The sequence below is a fragment of the Chanos chanos genome, chromosome 1 (genome assembly GCF_902362185.1).
Source record: "Chanos chanos chromosome 1, fChaCha1.1, whole genome shotgun sequence".
Classification (NCBI taxonomy): domain Eukaryota; kingdom Metazoa; phylum Chordata; class Actinopteri; order Gonorynchiformes; family Chanidae; genus Chanos; species Chanos chanos.
This window is the reverse complement of record NC_044495.1, coordinates 23,438,659-23,462,552: the sequence shown is the minus strand read 5'-3', so window position 1 is coordinate 23,462,552 and position 23,894 is coordinate 23,438,659. Positions and strand designations below refer to the sequence as shown.

General features: G+C 39.0%; 1 protein-coding gene across 1 annotated transcript; it reads right to left on the bottom strand.

Moving 5' to 3' along the window:
• Positions 1-7,154: 7,154 nt before the first annotated feature.
• Positions 7,155-21,382, bottom strand: ppm1h (protein phosphatase, Mg2+/Mn2+ dependent, 1H). Its single transcript, XM_030774907.1, has 10 exons — positions 21,150-21,382; positions 17,574-17,739; positions 15,411-15,758; positions 13,208-13,320; positions 12,446-12,530; positions 11,652-11,770; positions 9,556-9,619; positions 8,735-8,842; positions 7,705-7,856; positions 7,155-7,320 (listed from the first exon to the last, which is right to left on the bottom strand). The coding sequence occupies exons 1-10, from the start codon at positions 21,380-21,382 to the stop codon at positions 7,155-7,157; spliced, it is 1,554 nt and encodes a 517-aa protein (XP_030630767.1).
• Positions 21,383-23,894: the final 2,512 nt, after the last annotated feature.

Here is a 23,894-nt window from a genome sequence, read left to right as displayed (position 1 = left end):
GTTCTTTGTCAGTTTAGCCTACTGGCGCATTTGTCGCTCTCTACTGGTTGCTTAACATTATACATGCAACAAATACCTTTCACCACTAGGGAACAACATTGTAACTGGTGTGAGCCTAAGTAATCGGGGTGAGCCTATATGAATGTATTGCAAACTTAAAAAGAGAGAATACTTTTGGCTTAAAATAAATTTGACTCCATTCTAGGAACCAATAAAAACAGCGCTCAGCACGGCCAAAATAGGTTGTAGGACTTGTTTTTAAATGATATACCTGTCATACAGATTTTAGTGTGAAATGCAAATCACTTACGTCAAATAGGTATTACAGATTGTACAGATTATGGTAATATAAATACATATGTTTTCTTATTTCATAACTTATACAAATCGCTGCAGATTCTTAAAGGAAAAAAGAAAATGCAAATCTTCATGCAAATAGAGTGGCAGCAGCATTGATGGTTTTTACAATCCTCAATTCGCTTTACTTAAGGCTCTCCTAAACATGCTGGACCATGGTTGTTCTTTCAACCTTAAGTTCTGGCTTGAATAGTTTGTGAATAGATTTTCTGTATTTTGCCGCATTTCTAAATTAAGCACATAGTCTTTATATGCTTGCCAATGTCATTGCCACTTTCCATTACAGTAACACAGGCTGTACTAAATAATATGTGAAAATTGTTGTGGCACACACATATGATGATACAGAATAATCATTAAACGAACAAAATATATTAGGATTCACTCAACGCAGGAACATTTATTTAGACTTTCCTTCTGAAAAAAGGATGCAGCCTTGTACTCTGAGAAATGTGAGCTGGGAATTACCAGTTAACTTCGAACGAAAAGAAACAACTAAAGATGGGAAAATGTCTGAGTACTTAACAACTGTATCCTGGGACCATCCGTTTGAGGCAGATTTGTGGTAGATACATGGGTGCCTTGCAAATGGACTTGTCTTAATGTCTAACGGATTTATAAGGCCTTATCGTTTTTTAATTGTGAAAGGGAATATTTATTCGATGTAAGTATACTGAATGAGTCCTTTCAGAATCAAATAACCACTTTTGCATGGTATGGCCTAACTGTGGGATGATGTCGTAGTTGAGTAATTTCAGTAAAGGAAAAGCTAAATGAATTATTCCAACAATAGGTTAGAATGTGCAAGGTGTAGTGACAACAGGCTATAAACTGCGAAGTCTGCCTATAACAGTAGAAAAAAACTTGTAAGAACAAGATCAGATGTTTAAATTACTTCGAAGAGAAAAGCGTAGTAATCCAAGATGTATTGTTTATTACATTCGCACATTACGGTTAATTCCTGTTAGGAGAGAAGCTTACAACAAATTAGCTGATGTTACTTGATTCAGAAATAACACTTAGCCTATATGTGCTCTTACCTGAAATAACATTAACGTTTGATGGTGTCCTAATTTTTTGGATACCACGATAATAAACTAATGTTGCGAGTGACTGCAAAGAAGTGGTGGTGACGACAACGTTTGCGAAAGAACGCAAATGTAACTTCACTGATATAATTTTTAACCACGTCCTCTCGGAAGCTCTGCAGAAAAGAAATACCCCCTTACAAAGGCATTATTGTGCTCACATGCTGTACTCCGTTTCCCATAATCCAATGTGGGCAAAATAAAACGTAGCGCCTCTCGGGCTCTGACGTCATCCCCGAACTTTATGCAGCACTGGCTACTCCGCAACTGAGGAAAACAGTTAGTGTTGCGTACGTATAATACTTTCATGGAAGATATGTCTAGCAGTCGCTAGTGGTGGCATGCAAAGGTGCCTCTGTGGATTTTTTCTTTTATCCAAAGTTGTATACCAGAATACAAATTGATGCAGCGATATACAGTTATTTTTGGATTTATATATAGCGAAGCGACTGGCTCGTTCATGGATGTAATGAAGGATAACGCATAAAATAACGAATGAACGTAGATCACATAACTGTGCAAGAAATGCAGGCTAGTAAACAGTTTTTACTATTGCTCATATGTCATACATCTGTTTCCATTCGTTTTACCAAAAGAGGGAGAGTGTTCCTGCGTTAAACTTCATTTTGTGTTTTCGGTAAGTCAAACGAAAAAGATGTATGCTATTCTAGTGTAATTTGAGTAGAATATCCTTAACGTCATGACAAGTTATTTCTAAAACAATCTCTGTGTTTGAGTGTGTCATAAGCGTAATGTCGGTTAGTAGGATGTGGGATGTTGGTTGCAGAAAGCCTACCCTTTGGTCTCCTTAAATACGACGACTTGATTTGCAAACCCAGAAACTTATTTTCGCCTTTACTCATATTTGTACGTCTCGCAAAGATGTTTCCATGACAATCATTTTAGTCTTTCAGATGATCTCAAACGAAAAACGAAATTAATACGCCCACATTCGTGGGATTCTTCGTGCCAAATTCGAGGTCAGTGTGAATAGCGAAGAAAGGGGTGAATGGGATACTTGTTGGACACCGTGTTCTGGCTGAGGTAGTGGTTTGTGCTGTTTGTCGGGTGGACACGTTGCCCGCTATGGAGATGACTGCGCAAACCACTGCCTTGCCAGAGCTGGTGATAAATCGCCGAGGAAGACGCTTTGCCATCGTCCTTTACCATGTAGTGTATAAATAAGACAGGTATCATGAATTTCATACGAAGCATCTTTTGAATTGTGGTGCGCGCTGTCAATATTTCAGATGAAGCTTTTGAAAAATGCACCCAGTCTGATTGAGGGTCATAATTTTGACTATTTTGGGTGTGTCATATATGCTGTTGCTGGCTACAATGGTTTACACCTAAATACATAAAACCTTTTTTATCTCTGTATATTGTATACCTGTTGGTGTTGCTATTTTGCACCACCGTGGCACACAGCTGATCAAAAACGATTTTTAAGTTTTAGGCTAAGCCTCCTGACACATAGCCTAGAGGTTACAACATAAAGGCAAAGCCTAATATTTCAAAGATATTAACCAATGTATTGTAATATCTCAAAAGTAAATCAGTAACATTTTTATTTCATTTGAAGGATATTTAGCTGCTAGTATTGAACAGATTGCACTGATATTAAAACTTCCTTTCATGTAAGAGTTCTCTTGCTGTGAAAGAAGCTATGATGTAGAAATTCCTCTGTTGTACAAAGATGAGAACTATCATAAATATAAGCTCACAACTGAAACATGACTTGTAAAACAGTAACCGTATTCTTGCTGTTACAGAACCATTGTAAGGGAGGGGCACTGGACATTAGTAAAAAAAAAATGGGGCTTGAAATTGTGTTGTGATATTAACTGAGGCTCAACCACATAAATTTGCACACACTAAGATGAAGAACCCTGCTGAGGAGTTTATATCCTGACCAGATGGCTCTATGATCTCAGGCAAATTCAACATCTCCCTTAGCAACACTGAGAGGACTCTAAAGGCATTCAGTGATAGTTCCATAGCTCCTCTTAGAATGTTACCTCTATGCTAAAAAAAAAGGAAAAAAAAACACCCACCATCCATTGGTGACATAATTTGGTCTTTTTCTGTTTCAGTGTAAAAATGGGGGTAAATTGAAGCATAAGGAAATGTCCAACTGTAACTACATATTTTAGTGATATCTGATTGGTTAGGACTGGTCCAAAAACTCTTAAATGACTCTGCTACTTCATTTAATTTTTTCTGCTGAAGTTACTAAAATTCTAACAGGACTTAGTGTGTTCATGCAATCCCAAACAGACATTACCTGAATGCCTTACAGAGTCTTCATCAAAATATTATTTATCCTATTAATTGAGAGTGTAAGTGCAGAGGGGAATGGAGCTCAGACAAGAACTGGCTCAAGGCTCAGTAATTCAAACACTTCAGGTAATTCATGGGCTCAAGTCTTTTCAGTATTTTGCACTATTAAAAAGTAAACAGCAATCACAATACATTTATGTAAGCATACATGCCTGTGAATTTTACTCTGAGTAAGCAGATTCCAAGTATTTTAAAAGGGACACTAGTGTTAAATGACTACCATAAAGGCTAGATGGACATCTGCCTTTCAGAATCAATGCTCTTACCTGGTCATGGGAATCTGGTACTGCACATATTTCATAATAAATATATTGTAAACATGACAAGTGTCTTGTTAATATGCTGATCACACATAGTACAGAGCAGTGAATCAGTGTAGATTCTCCAGCACAAGTAGATCATCAACTCCTCCACTGAACTCTAATGACTAATCACAGGGGTATCCTCAAATAACTCCTCACTGACGTGCGCAGTAACCAACAAGTTCATTATCTGCGGTGAAAAGTAAATTTTGCAATCAGCTAAGCACCGACAGTAACCTTAGAAGGCAAATAGAGCTCTAAGTAAAATAAGAAGACAACACACCTTTTCCTCATATATTATCCTCTTTTTATTTTTGGAAAAAAATGGAGGTAAGCATATTTTTCAAGATCCTTTCAAAGTAATTGCACATAAAATACCCATGACATTAAAAATATCTTCTGACTTCAGTTATTTGTTTACAAAATGTACACTTCACATTCACAAGGGAGAAATAATTATCAATAACATCAGTTCAAAACTGTCTTCAAAAGCATAATCTGTGCTTTTGTATTTCAATTTTTTATCACTTTCATAGAGTACATACAGAAAACCCCACTGAACCAAAACACTGCCTTCTCACTGAGTGTCAAGTGCTGAAATTTTAAGTTGATATAAATTAAAAAAAGGGATAAAGAAAGAGAACTGAATTCAGGTTTCTGAGTGAAAATCAGTGTCAGGTTCAAAGATCTTGCAACAAGTCATGCTAAAAAGGCCAGTGGACTTCATTTGAGAACTCACTGAGTAATGTCTTTACACCTTTTTCAAAAGAGTTGCATAAAAATTAGTGTATGTGCGTGATTGGAAATTCGATATCACCTTGTGCACTTGCTGACTGAAATGAACAGTAGTATCTAAGGGCATTAGAAAAGAAAAGCTTTTGGTCAACTCGCTAAAGATTCACATGTCACTACTTGAGGGAACCGAGCCCTTCACAATCTACAACATACATAAAAACTAATCTTATCTGAGACTATCTTCCAAACATTCTCTCTCATCACGTTTACCTTTCATTAGGTTTATGAGAAAGAATCAATCGAGTTGCATACAATGGTGATAATTTAATAAATCAGCATTAATTACATTAATCCTACTGAATTATAATAGTATATTTCAATATAATTCATGAGATCAGTAATGTAAATGGGTGAAGCAAAACCTCATATGTGCCACTTAAATAAAAAGGAAACGGATTTCTATTACACGAAGAAGCAGCATGAAGAAAGTTAGTGATTACTAATAAATAACTAGTAAACTGAATGATTCAGGGGTACAGTGTATAGGGTGGGCCATTCTCCTTAAGCTTCAGCCAGTGCCCTGGGCTCAGCCACTGAGTTCACGTTAAAACCTGAGGTGAATATCTTAAACATATAAATCTAACCCAGAATTTATGAATAGCCATATTTAAACCAAAATGCAGCTTGTATTTTTTTTTTTTTTTACACATTTGGTTTTCAAGTGGCAGTCTCCAAACACATCTCCATTTTTCTCACATTCTTTCCATAATATTTTTTTTCAAAACATTCTACATACCATTGCATACCACAGTTTAGGGATGAGAAAACAGTAAACTAAAAACAATAAAACACTGGTTACAGTTGATTCATAGTTTCTTACACCTGACGAGAAGGTGTATCCTCAGTGTATGCCTTATGATGAAAAGAATCTACAACACGAGGTCTAATACATTCATTCATTCAGGTCATTAAGCTTGCATTTGGATTGGAATCAATGTTGAGCTGCAAAGTAGTTTCATATTCACAACAAAACTGTTTGATAGGATTAGGCAGATCTTTGTGCACATACATGAAAAACCATTTCAACAAAGCAAAGTCAATCATCTCTTCAAACAAACAATACATATGGAACATTGACAATACAGTAACTGCATTAATTATTAATGCAATGGAAAACAATCATAAATAATGAATAGATCAGAGAACAATATACCACAAACACTAAAAGTACATGAATGTCTGACACCAGGACAAAAAAAATTAAAATGTTGTAAAATTAAGTGGGATAAAACCAAGAGAACTGTCAATTGATACTATAACATGCAAAGAATGGCACATCAGTCAGTGGCAAATGGCTACACATGTTGTTATGTGAGCAGTGTATTTTCAATGAAGTCTCATCCTGAGGTTTTTCTCCCTTTGGTTACTGCAGAAGGTTAAAAAATATCCCAGAGAATATAATGTGAAAATGACACAGTAACATAACATCAAAAGAAAGGTCCAGCCATTCAACAGTACCTGACTATACAACACAACTCTGAGTCCCAGTAATACAACAGTGAGACCTAACTGCCTTTAACTCTCTCAGTAGCGCGTGCTCGTTTAAAAGGAACAAAAGAGGAGCAAAAAAGAGGAACAGGAGAAAAGCATTACTGTACAAATTTGACATATTCTATTTATACAATATACAATCAATACAAACTTCAAGGATTACATTTTAGGAAATTTTCAGTGTTCACTACTGTGACAATTTTTAAACATGAAAAAATACAATGGAAAATACTTAATTATATCAAGCATTAGAAAACAAACCCAGAACTGTAAACCATTGCATTTTGCTCTAAATTTCCATTACCCTCACTGCAATAACAACCCTGTAAAAGACAAGCCTTAACTCCTACTGAAGACCAGAAATGTAAGAAGTGCTTGAAAAATGGGACTATTCCTATTTTGCCTTGGTCTGGTGAATATTACTGCACTAAGGTCTTCATTTGGGATCTGAGGGGAATATTTCATTATAGAAAAACATCCTCCAAGGCCATGCAATGGCAAAGCAGGAATTTACAGGGGGTCAGTCTAGAGTCACTGATAAGGGAGTCAAGTCAAATGACATAAGTACCATATTTTCCTTAGGTCACGCCTGCATAGACTGCAGTACACTGTACACTGCACATAAACTGTAGTACACTGTACACCTTATATCACATGGTAACGAAAGCTCACAGGTCTTGAAGGAGAAATGTGGAGTTTGGGAATCAGTTGTCATTCAGCACTTACAGGATTCTGAAGGAAGTGGAGGCTGGAGGTCATGTGATGGCAGCACAGGCTCCCCTCATAGAGGCTCCCTGCATTCAGGCTGGCGGTTACCGTACATGAGGGGAATGATATAGACCGAGATGTCGTCTCCAGAGCCCAGACGGTCGTTGGTTATCCTCCAGCCCCGGTCTCTGAGCACACCCCTCGCTCGCATTACCAGGTCCTGAGCAGCCATGGTGTATCTGTGGAGCATGAGGAACAAGCAAGAGACTCAGCATTCAGTTTCTGGGAAGTTTTACAGAGAAGCTCGACAGTAAGTGTAGAACAATCTATTGTAAGTTTTTTTTTTTTTTTTTTAACTCTGTCATTTCTTGGAACACCACGGTTTGAATGTGAAATGTGTGGTTGTATTACAGAAAAGCACAACCACAAAATGAAAGCAGTTACTTGATTCTGGGAAATCAAAAGGGAGATTTTGAGCCTGCAGTTACTGTAAAGTGAACTGAGAAATGCAAATCATACACAATGACTCTTGTACGCAGTATACAAGTTAGAAGAAACTGAAGGAGAAAAAAACATCTAAAACAGTAAGAGTCAGAAACACAAACAAACTCAATGGCACATGCCTGTGTAGGTCATCGGGATCACAGTTGACGAGGAAACTGATGACTGATTCTGCTACTTCCTCATTTGAGAGAACATCCCAAAGGCCATCTGTGCCCATCACCAGGACATCATCCGCTCCATGCTCATAATGGGTCAGATTATACACTTTTACCTGTAGGATGAAGCACATTGTTCATTAACATTCAGTTCACTTTCAGATCAGGTATACATCTTCTGTCTTACCAATAAATATGCTACTCTTCATGTCAAAAAGACATGTCCTGAACAGTGTGAGTATAACAGGAAATACTGACAGTATTTACTAAGACTCTTCAAGACTGCTTACTGACCCTCACTCTGTAAGGTGTAGTGATCACTAGAATGTTTTTTCTCTGATGGAGTTTGCTCAACTTTTTCAGCCGTGTTGGATAGTCACATCTTCACTTCAAAATACACAGAGCATGTACTGTGCAAGTTATCAGAATTAGTGGAGACTGACTTAGAATACTTTTAGTACACATATGTTAGTCTTCACTGTCAAAGATCAACAAAGAGAATTAAGAGACCGTGGCTGAGACAGAGAACAGTACAGGGAATTTATGATTACAATTTCACAGAAAAGGGGATTAGAAAACAAACTGAAAAAACGTAACAAATGATGACTCTTTCTTGAACCCTAGTTAAACCCTAGGTGTGATGAATTAAAGATGAAGTGAGCTGTAACGGGGAAAAAAGATCAGACACACTGGAAGATGAGACGAGAGCCTACAAGGCTTTGAAATTCTGAGACAGAAAGTGTATAAAAGTTCAACTGAAATAGGGAATGGAGACGCAGAGACTTGGGGAAACTCAGCTGTTAGCCCACCAGTGCATTTTGGATGTTAGGTAAACTGGTTTAGTTTTGAATAGGCATTTTTTTTGACTAAACATCAAACCCAAAATTGTAATTTCATATTACTAATTTCAATGAAGTAACATGATCTTCAGTTTACTGAGACAATAAAGTTGCAGGCACATTACAAGTTATGGCTGACCTTTAAGATGGCTTACCTCTGGGACACAGGAGAGAAAAGGTTTTATGTAGATGTTTGAGTCATGTACTTTGAGGTCGTGGTCTCCAAGGCCACGAGTTACCCCTATAGTGGCCATTACTCGGGCCTGTAAGAAACGGAGCTGAAGTTGCTGTTTTGGTAGAGCAATCTCTACAGTGTACTATACACCATGCACCGTTCATAATTTATCATATTTATTTGATGTTTTTGAACTGTTCTAAAAAAACATGTTAAAATATTCATAATTGCACAATGAACAGAAAAGTATCATTCCATATATTTTGTATAATGAAACTGTGTCATTTTCCCTTTTATTAAGTGACACTAGACTCTTTTTACACTATACAGTTAAGCTCTTTACCACCTTTCTAATATGGGCTTCCTTTTTAACTGCAAAGGATTGTTATATTGAGCAGTCAGTCTGAAGCTGGTTTGATCATCTATGGGATCCTCTATGTCAGACAGACCATGACTACAAGCAATCCTTCAAACCATCTACTCATCAATACACTCCCATGATGCTGAGTGGATGGAGGAGAGAGGTGAAGAGAAAAAAATGACTGCCCCCAGAGTAAGAAGGGGAGTGAAGGCTGAGTTCTGGCTGAAGGAGAGGCAAGGCATCTCTCTATCTGATTACATCTCTCGTTTCTCCTCATCTCATTTTTTTCTTTCTCTTTGTCCTTTCTTAACTGTGCCACAGAAAAACTTGATTTGGATTCAGGTTTCTGTACTTTTTCCCTCTCATCCTTAGTTTCCTTCTCTAAGACTCCTTCTATTCTCTTTCATCCCCCAAAAACAGCTGCTGTTTCCTTCCCTTACCTTCTTTCCTTCTCCATAGATTAAGGGAAACTTCAGGTCATCATCTTCAATGGTTTTATATGCCCTGTGTAGAGAGAGCAGGAGAGGTGGCAGGTTGAGGGCTGTCAGGTGTGTACAATGTTATATCCTAAATATATTCCAACAGACACGTGGCTTACAGTCCTCAACAGATCAGTACAGAGGGAAGAAAAAAAAACTATATAAACTCAAGAAACTAAGCTGTCTCTGTGTCACTTCATGTCGAGATTGTTAAAAAAAATTACCAAGTAGGAATCTCCACTTCTCAAAAAAAAAAAAAAAAGAAGAGTCAAATGTCACATGTCTACATAGCTTCAAAAAGTCTGTGGAAAACTCTGAAGCTCTACAGGACTATTGACAGGCCAGAGACCAAACCATACAGCACTGATTTGGACATGGATGGAACTGTGCCATTTAGAAGTGGTTGTGGATAACCGAAGAGGGCTTACGATATCTTTGCGAGAGACATAACTAATAAACTCCCACCGTGCACTTACGGACAGTCTCATATACATAACTACTGCTCAGACAAGAGCATCACCATTCTTGTTTACTCAGGTTACATTGTCTATCGTAGCTAGGAAATACATGGACATTCTGCTTAGATTCACTAACTACGCTACTGAAGTTTTGCTCCATTTGTAAGACATATCAATATCTCCATTCAGTAACTAAAGCTGCTGCAGGATCTAAAACATGCTCCAGTTAATCCTTTATATAAAAAAAGCAAAAACTTGGTCAAGCTTGAGTAGTGTCATCACTCTGTATCCAACCAAAAGTTTTAGAAAGAGTAATTCATGAATTATACACCAAGGGATACAACATTTTAAATGATTTAGAAACTGGTATAAAAAGCTGCTATTATAGGTGAACGCACAGCTCTGAGACTAACTGAAAAGGCCTGTACAGGAGGGATTTTAGCAAGACTGGTGATAAGGAGATCTGTTGATACAGAGAGACAAAAGTCACAGAAGATAGTCCATAGCTGAGCCCCAGGACTTACACTGGTCTGCATGAGTTTATGGAAATGCAGTAGTGCTGTGGAGATAAATGTGCAGCATATGTAAAACTTGTGGTTTAAAAAACAAAATTCCATAGCCACTTCCTTTACTGTTTTTCTAATCATTTCAGTCATATCAGGGGCTCTCATAGTATCAGAATCATGACGGGCAAAAGTTCATTCCTTGACACAGATGCAAAAGCATCAAGTGGATTGGCCATCAAAATCAAATCCATTTCTTCTCACGGGGCTTTAAGAAATATGAAATTGGCAACTGGGGCAGAGCACAGTAGGAATGCAGCACTTTTTGACTGCGATTTTTAGTACATACTGTATACTGCACTGGAAAAATCTACATTTTTATAAATGTGTATAGATATTTATAAATTTATATACTTATGAGTTACTAAGAATAATTTGACTTTCTAGCCAGCAAAATGACAAAGCCCCTAAATGGAAATAATGTTTACCTTTGTGGTATATTGTAGATTTTAATTTAAGAACTTAGTTCAATCCATTAATCACTCATGTTCATACTCCAAGGGTTTTAGGGAAACAGTTTCATGTAAAACTGATTTTGTCCAATCCAAAATCTGAGACATTAAGTTTATACTTTGGGATTAAATACTTTAAGAAAGACAGAGAACTAATGCAACTGTATGGAGCACTCCTAAAAGCAAGATTTACCACATCATCAGTCACTAAAACATGAATGGAAGGTCTTTGTTCACATGTTATGATGCTGTAAAATGACTTGTCCCCTATGGTTGAAAAAACAACAATTAAACTAGCCCAAAACCAAAAAACCCCTGAATAATGAAAGTGATTTAATGTTTAGCAGATAATGCATTCATGACCTACAGTAAGGTTTCTGGTGACTCACTAGACTGCAAATTCTGTTTAATTCCATGCACCTGTACACCTGGTTATTGGCAGTTGTGACATGGTTGATGTGGATTCAAAGCTGGTCAGACAGACAGGCACAGCAGAACCATACTTCAGGCTTTCACTCTATCAACCATTGCTGGAGGGACACATTAAAGATATAAGGCTGAGAGATCAAATCAAATGTTTTTACCAGCCAGTCATAGAGAAATCCCTGTAGAGCATCCTCTTGCCAACCTCCTTCCTCTGAACCCGCCTTGGGAACTCCAAGTGAGTGAACTCATTTCCTAATAAGTGAGGCTGCATAAAGCCCTGCAAAATCAGAGACCGAACATTTAGCAGAGTAAAGAACAGGCTGTTCATCACACTTTGCCCAAAGACACATTTCAAATGTGAAATCTGAATACAGATGTATCTAGTTTGGATTCAACAGAATATACAGCAGTGCTATTAGTTTTGGTTTTATAGATAAGACAAATCACAGATAACTTTCATCACATATTCAGAGACAAACAGACATAATTCTTTGTATTTGCATACCTGAAATATGAATGACTACTGTGCTGTCAGTAAATTAGGCTCCCTTAAATAAATTACATCAAGTAACTGATAAAGCTATGGACAAAGGCAGCTTTAATTCCTCACAGGATGTTATTGACTAAATAAGTAGTTCCAGTGTGGTGCTGAATGGATGGCAGTAAATTAGACTAACAGTGCACCTTATAGATATATGCACATTCCATTTCCAAAATGAAAAGTCTGTTCATGCACAACTATCAATCTGTCCAAACACATGTGCTTATTTAATCCACCAAACAAGTACTCTAGGTAATAATTTATCTTGAACACCTACGCATTACACATATATAATACGTTATATATTTACACAACATTTAAAAACAAGACACTATTCACAACACAACAAACATTTGGGTGCACTAGCACACAGCTAACATCATCCTGGAAATGGGAACATCTCAGACTCACCAGGAACTGCAGCCTCTGTCGCTCTGACTCAGGAGTAAACTCTGTAGACATGGGGATTATCTCCCCATTTCTGATTATGATGGCTCTGGAGGGGCAAAGCAGAGTGCACACACACATGCACACACACAGAAACTGAGCTTCTGCCATGACAGAGGAAAGAACTATGTTCACAAATACTGTAATACACTCTGTTTGATTTCTGCAATGCTTTCAGTTCAGTGTTCATGCTTTCCTCTCCGGTGTGGTCTGAGAGAACGGTCAGTAGGGTCAGGATGTATTCAGGTCACTAAAGCTAATAAGCAGGTCCACATCCTTACTCATTAACATCTAATGCAAGAGTCATAGCCAATCAGACAGCTCCTACAGAAGTTGATGAGGATATCTATTTGGGGCTGAAGTACTTGTGTTGTTATGGTAAATTAATGTGTATGTATGCAGAGCAAGCAAATACTCCCATATCGCAAACTGCATAAACATTTGTTGTATGAGTGTATGTACCTTTATTGCTAGAAGACATAATGTTTCATGAGTATACACAAGCTGAACCAAAAGTGTGTATACACAGTGGATTGGTAATTTACACACAGTGTCCACCATATAATAAGCTAATGAAGACCTACTGTGCAAGTGGATATGAGTGGGCTTAAATATGACCGCTGAACCCTGTGACACAATTACCCGCTCAGCCTGCACCAGTGACAGCGACAGTGGTTCAAACAGCTTTTGTAGGTAATTCCAGCTAGTATCCAGGAGAAATCTTACCTGCTGTCCCCAGCATTTGCTACGTAGAGCTTGCCGAGGATGAAAGCCACCACTAGTGCAGTACACCCTCCAGAGATACTATACACAGTCTTCTCTCTCTCGATCTGAGCATCCTGAATGAGGGAGGAGCAGAGAGAGGACAGAAAGAAAAGAGAGTGATCAAAAGAGCTGCAAATCCTAAAACAAATCGCAATACACCATTATTGGGCATGCAATAAATCAGAGACCAGATAAGTAAATTTGTGTCGTCTGAATGGAATTAATATCTGTGTAACTAAACACTGGATTACATGTTTGGATTCTCCGAGGGAGGAGCCTTTTAAAATGGCCTATGTTTCCACATGCCCACATGTTTTATTCCTCTCGCCGTGTGCTTGGGAATGTAAATCCATTCATGCCTTCTGTCCAGCATTTGTCACCGCTCTCATCTGATTAAACAGACTATGAATGAAACTTTCAGTATAATGCCGCTACACTGTTATCAAACACTCTACAGCGAAGAGTGTCAGACTCGATCATCAGACAGAGCTGATCAAGTCCATCCTGTGCATTGCTCAGAACAGAAGAGAACTCTGAAAACTCTTCAGAGACAGATGAGTGGAGGCCCTCGGTGTACAGTCTGAGAAATGAGCATGTAGGGTGGGAGTAAGCAGACAGCTGCTGTGCAGGAGGGGGTTCTAGTGTTAGCAGCTGTGTCACGCAGTGCCCTGGTTTCTAATTAGCTGAACCCGCTAATACCAGAGGTGAGGTCTCATCCTTGCTCCTCAGTTTTCAGTCTTGGCATAAAAATGGATACAACTGACAAAACAGAGAAAGGATTTGTTCCCCATGAGAGATTCAATTTCTCAAATCAAATTATATGAACCGCTTTGCCCAATCTACCATGTTATCTTGTTGTGCTGTGCAGACGAGTGAAAACGTCACAAGTGCTTTTGAAGCCAACCAGGGGAGCGGTTTTATCACCCTCATGTCTTCCATCATATACCCCAGCCAGGACATCATAAATCTTTGAATGAACTTTCACAATAAAACTGCTAATGCTCAGATTAGGATGTGGCAACATCAGGTTATTGTCCAGCAAGCCAAATTTGTCATAAGAGGACCCTAAATCAAGTGAACGGACAAGGGCAAACTCTCACACTCTCTCTCTCTTTCTGCCTCTCTCTCTCTCTCTCTCTCTCTCTCACACATACATAAACACACACACACACACACACACACATACCAGGACAAGAATTAATGAGATACAGTGCTAGTCTACACTACCATCTAGTGGCAATGCATTACACTTCCTTCCACATCAGAGAATGACCATCACATTAAAAAGTAAGCAGTGATTTTACACAAATAGACACAGTACAACATCCACCATCAGTGCAGGCCCTGCAAACTAATGAGGCACCTGTAACACAGATGTAGATGAATTTGAAACTGGACACTACAGAAGCAACCTCTCATATACAACCAGCACAACTGTCTAACAGGGAACAAGGTCACATCCAACAGGAAGTCAGGAGATATGAAATCAGGCTATTGAGGAAGTGATTTGAATCTATCCAGATTATTAGTCATTACATTTCAGAGCACTCAAACCAGAAATGAAAGACTCTATGTACCATGGAGTCACTGACCTTTGAAATGCACTGCTAAACCATACACAGAATCCTTTTACTACAGTTATAGCAAATGTGTCTGAGCTTTTTGTTCATATGAAACAGATGGAGGCCATTCTCCCTCTGGGCAGGGATACGGGTGAAGTTCAATGGAATAGATCACCGCCATATGTGAGCCATGTAAAATGGAACCATCACAGATCGTGAGAGAGATTAGTTTTAGTGTGACAGAGTATGTTGGGGCCTTCTTCCCTCTGCAGCGGTAATACTACAGGCAGAAATATACACAATCATGTGACAGATTTCTCACATCATATGCACGTTAACGCCCATAGATTAGGTATGTATTTGAACTACAGACATCAATGTGCTAAATTTCACCTCTTTACAGTAATCTCTTACAATAACTGAGAGCGCCTCTCTTATGTCTGTATCAGATCCTGACATTTCAATGCAAATATTAACCTCTATGTCTTATCTTAGAATGGGTCAGATTCAAAGAACCCTTTCTGAAGGCTATCCAGTTCCGACCCAAAGGCCCCTCTTAATAAATAGTCTCTGTTAAAGTCAAAGTTGCTGCTGAAACTCACCATCTCTTTAAATGCATTTTCCATTGCGCCGATCACCAGACTCTCGTGCTGGATCTTTTTTTCGGTGAAGAAACGTGGGGGAGGGGTGCAGGGGGAGCCCGGAGCTCCAGCAGCTCCCCTTAGGGAAGCTGCCCGAGTGAGGGCGCGGTGCGTGCCTGGGGTTTGGTGGTTGGGCTCCTCTCCCAGGACAGTAGGTGGTAAAGTGGCAGGGTTACGCAGGACCTCCAGCACGCCCTGAAGCTGCTCCACAATGTGATGCTGCAGCAGCCTGGAGGCGACCACAGCAGCACCTGAGCCAGCATGACCATCAAACAGAGCCCAGTAGTGGAATGATAGCCCCTCTGAGTCCTGGGTGCGCACACACACACACACACAAAAACACAGACACAGACACAGACACACAGAGAAAGGACAAAAACACAAACTATATAAAACACAACTGTGATACATAAACACAAACAGTTTTGTATGTCTAAATACACCAACAAAAACCAAAGGAGCCAGCAGCATTTTTACACTCATTACAGATGAACTCAAAGTAGACAGACTTATTGATGAGAAAACAGACTAACTCTGACTTTATGCTGATTGCGGATGCTGGTGGGGCTGACTCTGAACGAGGTAGGAGTTTGGTTAATAAAATAAACTGCAATGTATATCAAACCATTTGAAGCATTACCACATGAGTGTTGGCTATCTGGATAAAAACCGTGGGTTTGTCCCTAGAGGGGCAACTACAAGAGGATTACTTTGCACACATCAAATGGGTGAACAGGCATCAATTCACACAAGTGTTTCTATAAATAGACTCACCACCCACTAACATAATGTGGGATGAGTGGAGTTACAAAACAGGTGAGGATTGTACCTGTAAATTATGACTGGGATGAGGAGCCCTAGCAGATATCAAAGTCATGCTGAGACTCACATTAAAATGCACCCTCACATGCTTTAAAACACTACTAAACATGGATATGGTCATCAGCAACTCTGAAGTCAGAGTTCCATGGCCGACCTGAAAAATCATTTTTAAAATCATATTTCACCCAACACAAATATAAAATAGTCTCATATACCATTGCCACGGGACGATTGTGTTTCAAACTGCTTGGACAGAACAGAGAATGTTTAAGCAGGTACTCACGAGAAGTAAGAACAAGGCTGTTTTTCTAGTTATCCTGTTAGACCTACAGTTTTATAATGACTCATCTGATCTTCAATACCAGCTTGAAGGCATTGTGGGTGAAAGGAATCATGACTCATGTGAGCCAAGGCTTGCGTGGGTACAAGAGAGGTCAAACTAATCAGAGAGTATCTGCTTGATGTAGCTGCCAAGTCTGAGTAAGGACAGATAGTGCCTGTGGAGAATGAAGCTTACTAAGATTCAGACAGGATAACGGGGGATGGTAAAGACAGAGTGAGAGTGAGGTGAGCTAAGCAGTTCAGAATGTAGGGAATCTGCACGTAGGGAATATGATGCAGGTATACAAACAAGGGATAATGTGCAGTGAGCCGGTCATTATAGCGAAATAAACCCGACAGGGTGATGCACGGAGGGGTCTTGAATCACCCGGAAGGGGATTATTTTGCTATAATGACCATCTTGCTGTACATTATCCCGCTTATTACACAGCTACTTATGAAAGAAATCAATAATTTGACACAAAATATTGATTTAAAAATTATTTTATTGCTTCCGCTAAGAAAAAATAGCTCCATAGCAACAGTCTGTTATTCATAGCGGCGGTCTACTATTTAGAAATAACAGACCGTAGAATGTCGTAATTGACCAATCACAATTGAGTATTCAACAAAGCCATGTAATAAGGAGAATATGAAGGGAGAATAGAACATAGAGACGAAGTATAGAATAAAATCAATAAAATGATCAAGAGGACATTGAACATATAATGAATAGGACATATAGAAAAGGATTTGGGAGCAGGATAAAACTGAAAATTTGTAAATGCAGAGGACAGGTTAGGTTTATTTGGGAGACAATACACAAGGTAAACACATACACAAAAAAAACCAAAACAAAACTCATCAGTGGCTCATCTGTTCAGAGGAGAGATGAAGGAGAGAACAGCAATATACAGACAGCTGAGTGTGGCAGCAGAGTAGATGGGGATGAGACAGAATGAGAAATGTACAAGAACTCACTGGGTTCTCCCGGAGCCCTAGGCCTTCTCCATTGGGCAGGGATGACCTCCTTTTAGCTGTAGGGGTTTTGCTGGGCGTGGAGGATCCTCCTGGCCTTTTCTTCACCACCACAACCTCACAGCAGGCCTGGTCCTCATTAAGAGCACTCTTCCCAGCATTTATCACCCTGCACAAACACACAATCAGCTCATGGCTCTCTGCCCTGCAGAGCTGTGTACAAGATACTGCGAAGACGGTATGTGTGATGTATGAGTGCAATCCAGGGTACTTTAACAATATGATGAGACAAAGACACATATTAGTAACGGTTTACAAGCGATAATTAAAACAGTACACTGCCTTTTAAAAGTTTATAGGCTTAAAAATAGCAGTCAATTTAAAACATATAAATGGAAGTAAAAGCTAGAAAATCACTGGTCATAATCCCTATCTGGTAAAAAAAAAAATCTGATCTGAGTCACACTATGCTTAAGGCAGAGAGCTATACACAGACACTGTGTGATCCTCATCACGGCTTACAGAACAATGAGGAACTAAAGCACAGCACACCTATTCATGCAGTGTGCATAACACTGCGGATAGTCAAAACCTAGCACTACATCCGATTTCATTTTCTGCTGTGATGTCTTGGAAACAGTGCTGAGATGACTCAACATCTAGTCTCAAACCACTGTATTGGCCTTTGTGTTGGTGGGCTCATTAAGCAAGTGGTGTATAAGTGAATTTTTGTGGTTTCAGGCTCTGGTTTTTGCCTCTTGTCATACTGACACAGTATCACTTCCTCTTACTAAATAACAATGCTGTGAGGAAACATCAACTTCTCACACACACACACACACACACACACACACACCCCATCACTGCCAGCAGGCATCTGTTAAAATAAAGGTAGGGGGAGGCAGTGGAGCACTAAATCACAAAACAGCAGAATGATCTCACAAACAGAAAGAATCACTCTCTTAACAGGAGGTGTTGTCATCAATTAATGTGTCTACAACCAAAAATCCTGCTTATTAGTATGAACAGTCCAATTCCTATTAAGTTCAAATCAACTCCAACAACTCTACTCGTCTTTGAGATTATTAGGAACTAGGGCAGAAATTCTGTTGGAATGAAATGCAAAATAATATTACAGTGATTCCCGAGGATTCTGTACATTAGACAGGCAACAATCTCACACAACATGATGGGAAAAATGTCCTATTAGAGAGTGTCAGTTCCATAACACTAACAACCAACGCACATCCCATGACAACTTTAACCCCACACACGACCATACAGACAAGTGAATGAGATTAAGAGAGACAGTAGATTTATGACAGTGACAGCCCATTGTGACAAGCAGGCTGTGAGTCATTTCAGAGAGTGACGGGGACTATTTTTTACCAAAGATGTGCGTGTATAAGTCTGTGATAGGCAGCTCCTCACCCTCTTCCCTGAGTCTCGTGTTTCTTTTTTTTCTTCATGTATTCAAGCTCAACTTGCTAACTAACTAACTAACTAACTAACTAACTCTAACCCAGTCAGCACATTACAAAGGAGTAGATTCTTCTTTTTCTTTTTTTGAAAAGAAAAGAAAGAGAAGAAGGGAACGATGGAGTCAAGCATATTTCTCTACACTGTGTGTCCAATATATCAAAAGGGCACTGTTATGTAATTACTCATTAAGAATTCACACTGGGGTTGTTTAGTCTAGCTCTCTGAGCTTTCCAAATATGTAAGCATGGCATTGTTTGGGATTTATGACAATGAATATACAAGCAGAGAAAGCTTTGTTTTTCCTCACAGTTTCTGTGCAATTCTATAAAGCCACATTTGATCATCCTCAGTGAGAATAAAACCTAAAAAGTTTGAAACATTTATTTTAAAGTTTTAAAGAGCCTTTGAACAATGACAAATAACTTCAAATTGAATCAAGTATGTTCCTCTTCTCAAAGGAGTCCTGTCTGAATTCCCAGCATCATCAGTGTTGTTACTGTGCCATGCTTTACACGCTCTGAGCAACACTGACTCTGTCCATGAAGCTGGACCCATACCAGGGAAGGTCTCCAGGGAAGCCTGTTAAATAATGAAGTACTCGCTATCCACTCTGCTGAAATTTGATTACAGGGCAGAATACTCTCCTTCTCTGCTTTTCCATGTGATACTAGTCTTTCTGTCAATATTTTTTTTTTTTTGCATGGGTAGATCGTGGGCAGATGTTTGAGAGAGAAAAAGAAAGGGGGAATATTTTGCTTTTTTGAAGCCAGCCTCTGAACAGGACAATGAACGGCACGTTTCATGTAAAGCAAGACGGTTACTGTTTCAGTCATACAGATGTTATCACATTTACATGTGTCCCTGAGACTGCTTAAATGTTAACTGGACACTGTGGCCTCTAAATCAGAGACGGTTTAATGAGCCCGTCACTGCATAAAATTACACCTTAATTATGTACAAACACAGACATTTATATTTATGCATCACCCTGGCAAATGCAAGATGACCAGCTCTTGTTAGCTTTACAATAGGTTATTTGGCTGATAACTGTACATTGCCTACACTGTAAATCACAGGTAAAATATGCATCTCAAACCTTAAACTGGCACATTAACTCCATCAACCCAGTTCTACCAAGGGAATCAAATTCCATGCATGCTACCAACGCACATATCTTTTTTCTTATCAAATGCCAAGACTAAATGGGCAAACCCATCAACTATATTATTTCAGTGTTATGATAATTAATCAATGTATGCCTGTTGATATATGGAGGAGAGATTATGTTTTTCTTGGTTTATATCAGTGTTGTTTGAGCTTTGTATGAGGCTTATGATCCTACTGTCAACATCGTCCTTACAGCTGCATTTCACTCGCTTTAGATATTGGGCAGTGATGCATACTAACTGACGTAATCGAACGCGCTCAGTTTTTGCCATGTTGATGTGGACTTATGGGCACCAGACAAAATCTTATAAACGGGGTCCTGTAACGTAACATTACCTACACATTGTACAAAATGTTTCATGCATTCCGTGAAAAAAGTGATGTCTCGTGTAGGTTACGCAAGCTTCCATGTATAAAGTATCACGCAATCTCGCATTATTACGGAGAACACATAATACCACAGATGTCGCAGGACGGGTTATCTTCAGTTATCCTCCTGTTATTCTAGTAAGAATTTGCTTAGACACAGTTAATCTAACAATGAAGCTCAGCGCTGAAGACCAACGTAACTGTATAGATGTATAATATGCAAGAGACAAATTGTCAGTTTACATGCAACTGCTGCTCTTGTGTGCTATAAATAACCTAAGTAGACTATTTGTTGCTGCAGAATCTCTCGTGCAAATAAATCCATCAACACGCACATTAAATAAACAGACCTTTCGTAAATAAAAAAGGGGCACGACTGTACATAGGCCTTCGTTTGTCGATAAACCATTTTTCCTTTCATGCATATGATCAGTATTGTAGTTTATACTAATATGTTCTGATGACTCACAGGGTGCAGATGCCTTTGCAGGTCCAGAGCACGCCTGAAACCACCTAGACAGCTTGCAACATTAGTTTAAGATGGACGTCTATGGTACTTACTCTGCATAGCCCGTGGCCCACGGTAATCGCTTCGTCTCTTTAAGAATAAGAATTGGCCGAGCTATATGATCTGCGGAGCACTCAATTTCATCCTGAGACAGTCCAAGAAACTCGGGTCTCATGTACGGGAATTTAAGCGGTAGGTCTGGACCACATAGGTGATCACCATTGGAAGTACCAGCCATGATGCCTCCCATAAAATTTGCCACCGCGGATTTTACCCGTGTGATCATATTTGCGCCGCGCCGTGTGTCCGTGCGATGAATTGCGCGGCTTCCCTTTCCCGAATTTCCCCCCAGCTCGCCGACGCGTTGTGACAACAGCAAATACAGAAAATAAACCCACTCCAAGGATTCATTCAGCGGTTGCAAGAGCCCTCGTGAACGCGGAAATACTCTCACGATTAGTGATCATGTGACTCAGCAAGCGCTGGATTTGGTCGCAGGAGCGACTGCTCTGAGCTGCTTAGATGACAGCTGGGGTTCAAAGGTGGCCCTTGTCCTTGACCCTTTATGTGTTGTTTACAACTTAATCAGACATTATGACTTTTGGCCATCAATGCCATGTTCTCTTGGGGAAACCACAACCTGACAACGGTAGCAGCCTTTGAAGAAAAAGGTCTAAAATATGTGGGCTATACACAAATCCAGATTAAGGCTCTACTTAAGGTCACTCATGGGCTTAAAGATTTGGGAGAACCATTCTTTTAGAGAAAACATCCCTATAAACCTGTAGTCAGACATTTTTAAGGAAGGCTGGATTCATTGTAGATACTGCACAACTGTGAATAAGTGATGAAGGAACAATGAATGTCAGGATGATATGCAAAATTATTTATTACAAGTGTTTTAGCAGACAGAGTAAATGATTAACAATCATCAAAATGATCTGGAACAGCAAACAGCCCTGTTCTAAACCTAAAATAGCAGTTAGCAGTTAGATTAGTCTGTCAGGTTTTTTAGACATATCAGATGGTGAAGGCAGCATTCCAAAAGACACACAAAACATGTCAAAAGACAAAGCTCTCTCTCTCTCTCTCTCTCTCTCTCCCTCTCTGTCTTCTTCCTCTTCTTCTTGCTCTTCTTCTTCTTCTTCCTCTTCGTCTTCTTCTTCTTCTTCTTCTTCTTCTTCTTCTCTAGACAGACAGAACTACCCATACATTTCTTTGCTGTGTTTATTTACTTTCCAACCAGGAAGCTGTACCTGAGCTATGTCCACATGTAGGCTCAGTTCCAAAGAGTGTATTGTCCATGTATAAGTGTTCAGTGAGCCTTGTGCTAGAGAACCTTTTTACCTTGGGTGTTGTCAGAACTTCCTGATGTAGCAGTGAAGTGAATCTTATAGTTTATATATAGTTTATATATATTTAATATGCCCTGTCCATTCCAAGTTTCCATTGCATCATAATGCTCTGGTAGAGGAACCCTCTAATAAGGTGTGCTGGCGTCATTTACAAGCACTACAAACACGGATAATACCATATGTACACACTAAGGAAAACGAAAAAAGGAACAATCAACCGTAATTAAAAAACAGATCTGAAACCTGTCCTAGAACTGGGCAGGTCAAGATTGACACAGGAACAACATCAATTAGATGACTGCCATGTAGGTCACTACAAGAAACATTTAAATATGTACAAAATAAAGACAACATAAAATTTGTGCTCTAGACAGCACAATTAGTCTGGCAAGCTATAAGGAATACAAGAAATGACAGGATAAGGCAAGACAAGGGGGAAACAGTGTCTACTGTGTTACCTCCACTTATAAATATTTTTGTACCTTTCATCAAGAGGGGAAAAGAACCATTTGCAGATGAAGAAAATCCTTAAGTAGTACTCTGGGAGTAGCTGTTATGACATTTTGGGGGCATTAATTTTGATTTTAAAAGGTGCCACAGATTACATCTTATTGTCCTGGAGCCTGAAGTAACAATTGTCCTGTGCTTGTGAACACACTCCAACATGAGACAATAGCATCCAACATAGCTTCCAGGTTAAGCTGATGAATTTCCGGTTTAGTATTCCATGAAAGCAGTCTTTCAGCAGCATTTCCTAACGGACCAAGATTTTAATGAGGCTTTCATCAGTTATGGGTGGCCAGGTTTATTGTCTCCATAGTGACATTTACAAATTGACCTGTTTATAGCTCTTCCATAATTGGAAAGTTTGCTGTGGAGACCTAGGCATTACAACCGTGGTGCATAAGCCTCCACACTCATGTGTTTTTAAAATTAATTAATTAATTAATTTTTATTAATGATGTTTTGAAATTTGGTTTTCAAGCAAATGCATCACACCCCATTCTCCAGCAGATGGAGACATTTCCCTGAAATTGCAGCATGTTAATCGCACAATAAGTGCATACATTTGTTATATAGATGGGAATGTGTTAGCATTCAAGGACAAAGCATGAGTCAAGGTTAAAGCTGTGATGACTGGTTGTAAAGTAGTGCAGAACAAAATATAAATAAAAGCAAATGGAAAGATTTTATTTCTTGTTTTATGTGTTTATGTCCATATTATTTGGCATTTATTACTACACTTATTTTTAAGCTATGTGGTGTTTACCCTAACTTTAACCTCTAATGTTCTAACCCATGACTGTCACAATCTGGTATTATGGCTCAGTGTGGTGGCTTATTAATTTTATTGCTCTTTCCCGGTGACAGCTACTACAATTTTTCTTTTAAGTTAGATCACACAAAATGACAATCACAGGCATGACAAAACCGAAACAGAAA

Bases quoted from the DNA above. Each gene is read 5' to 3' on its own strand.
- ppm1h (XM_030774907.1), bottom strand. From the start codon at position 21,382: ATGATCACACGGGTAAAATCCGCGGTGGCAAATTTTATGGGAGGCATC. The intron at 9,620-11,651 runs GTAAAAACATTT...CTCTCTACACAG, and splicing joins GATTTCTCTATGACTGGCTG to GGCATATAAAACCATTGAAG. The intron at 8,843-9,555 runs GTAAGGGAAGGA...CGTTTCTTACAG, and splicing joins TCTATGGAGAAGGAAAGAAG to GCCCGAGTAATGGCCACTAT.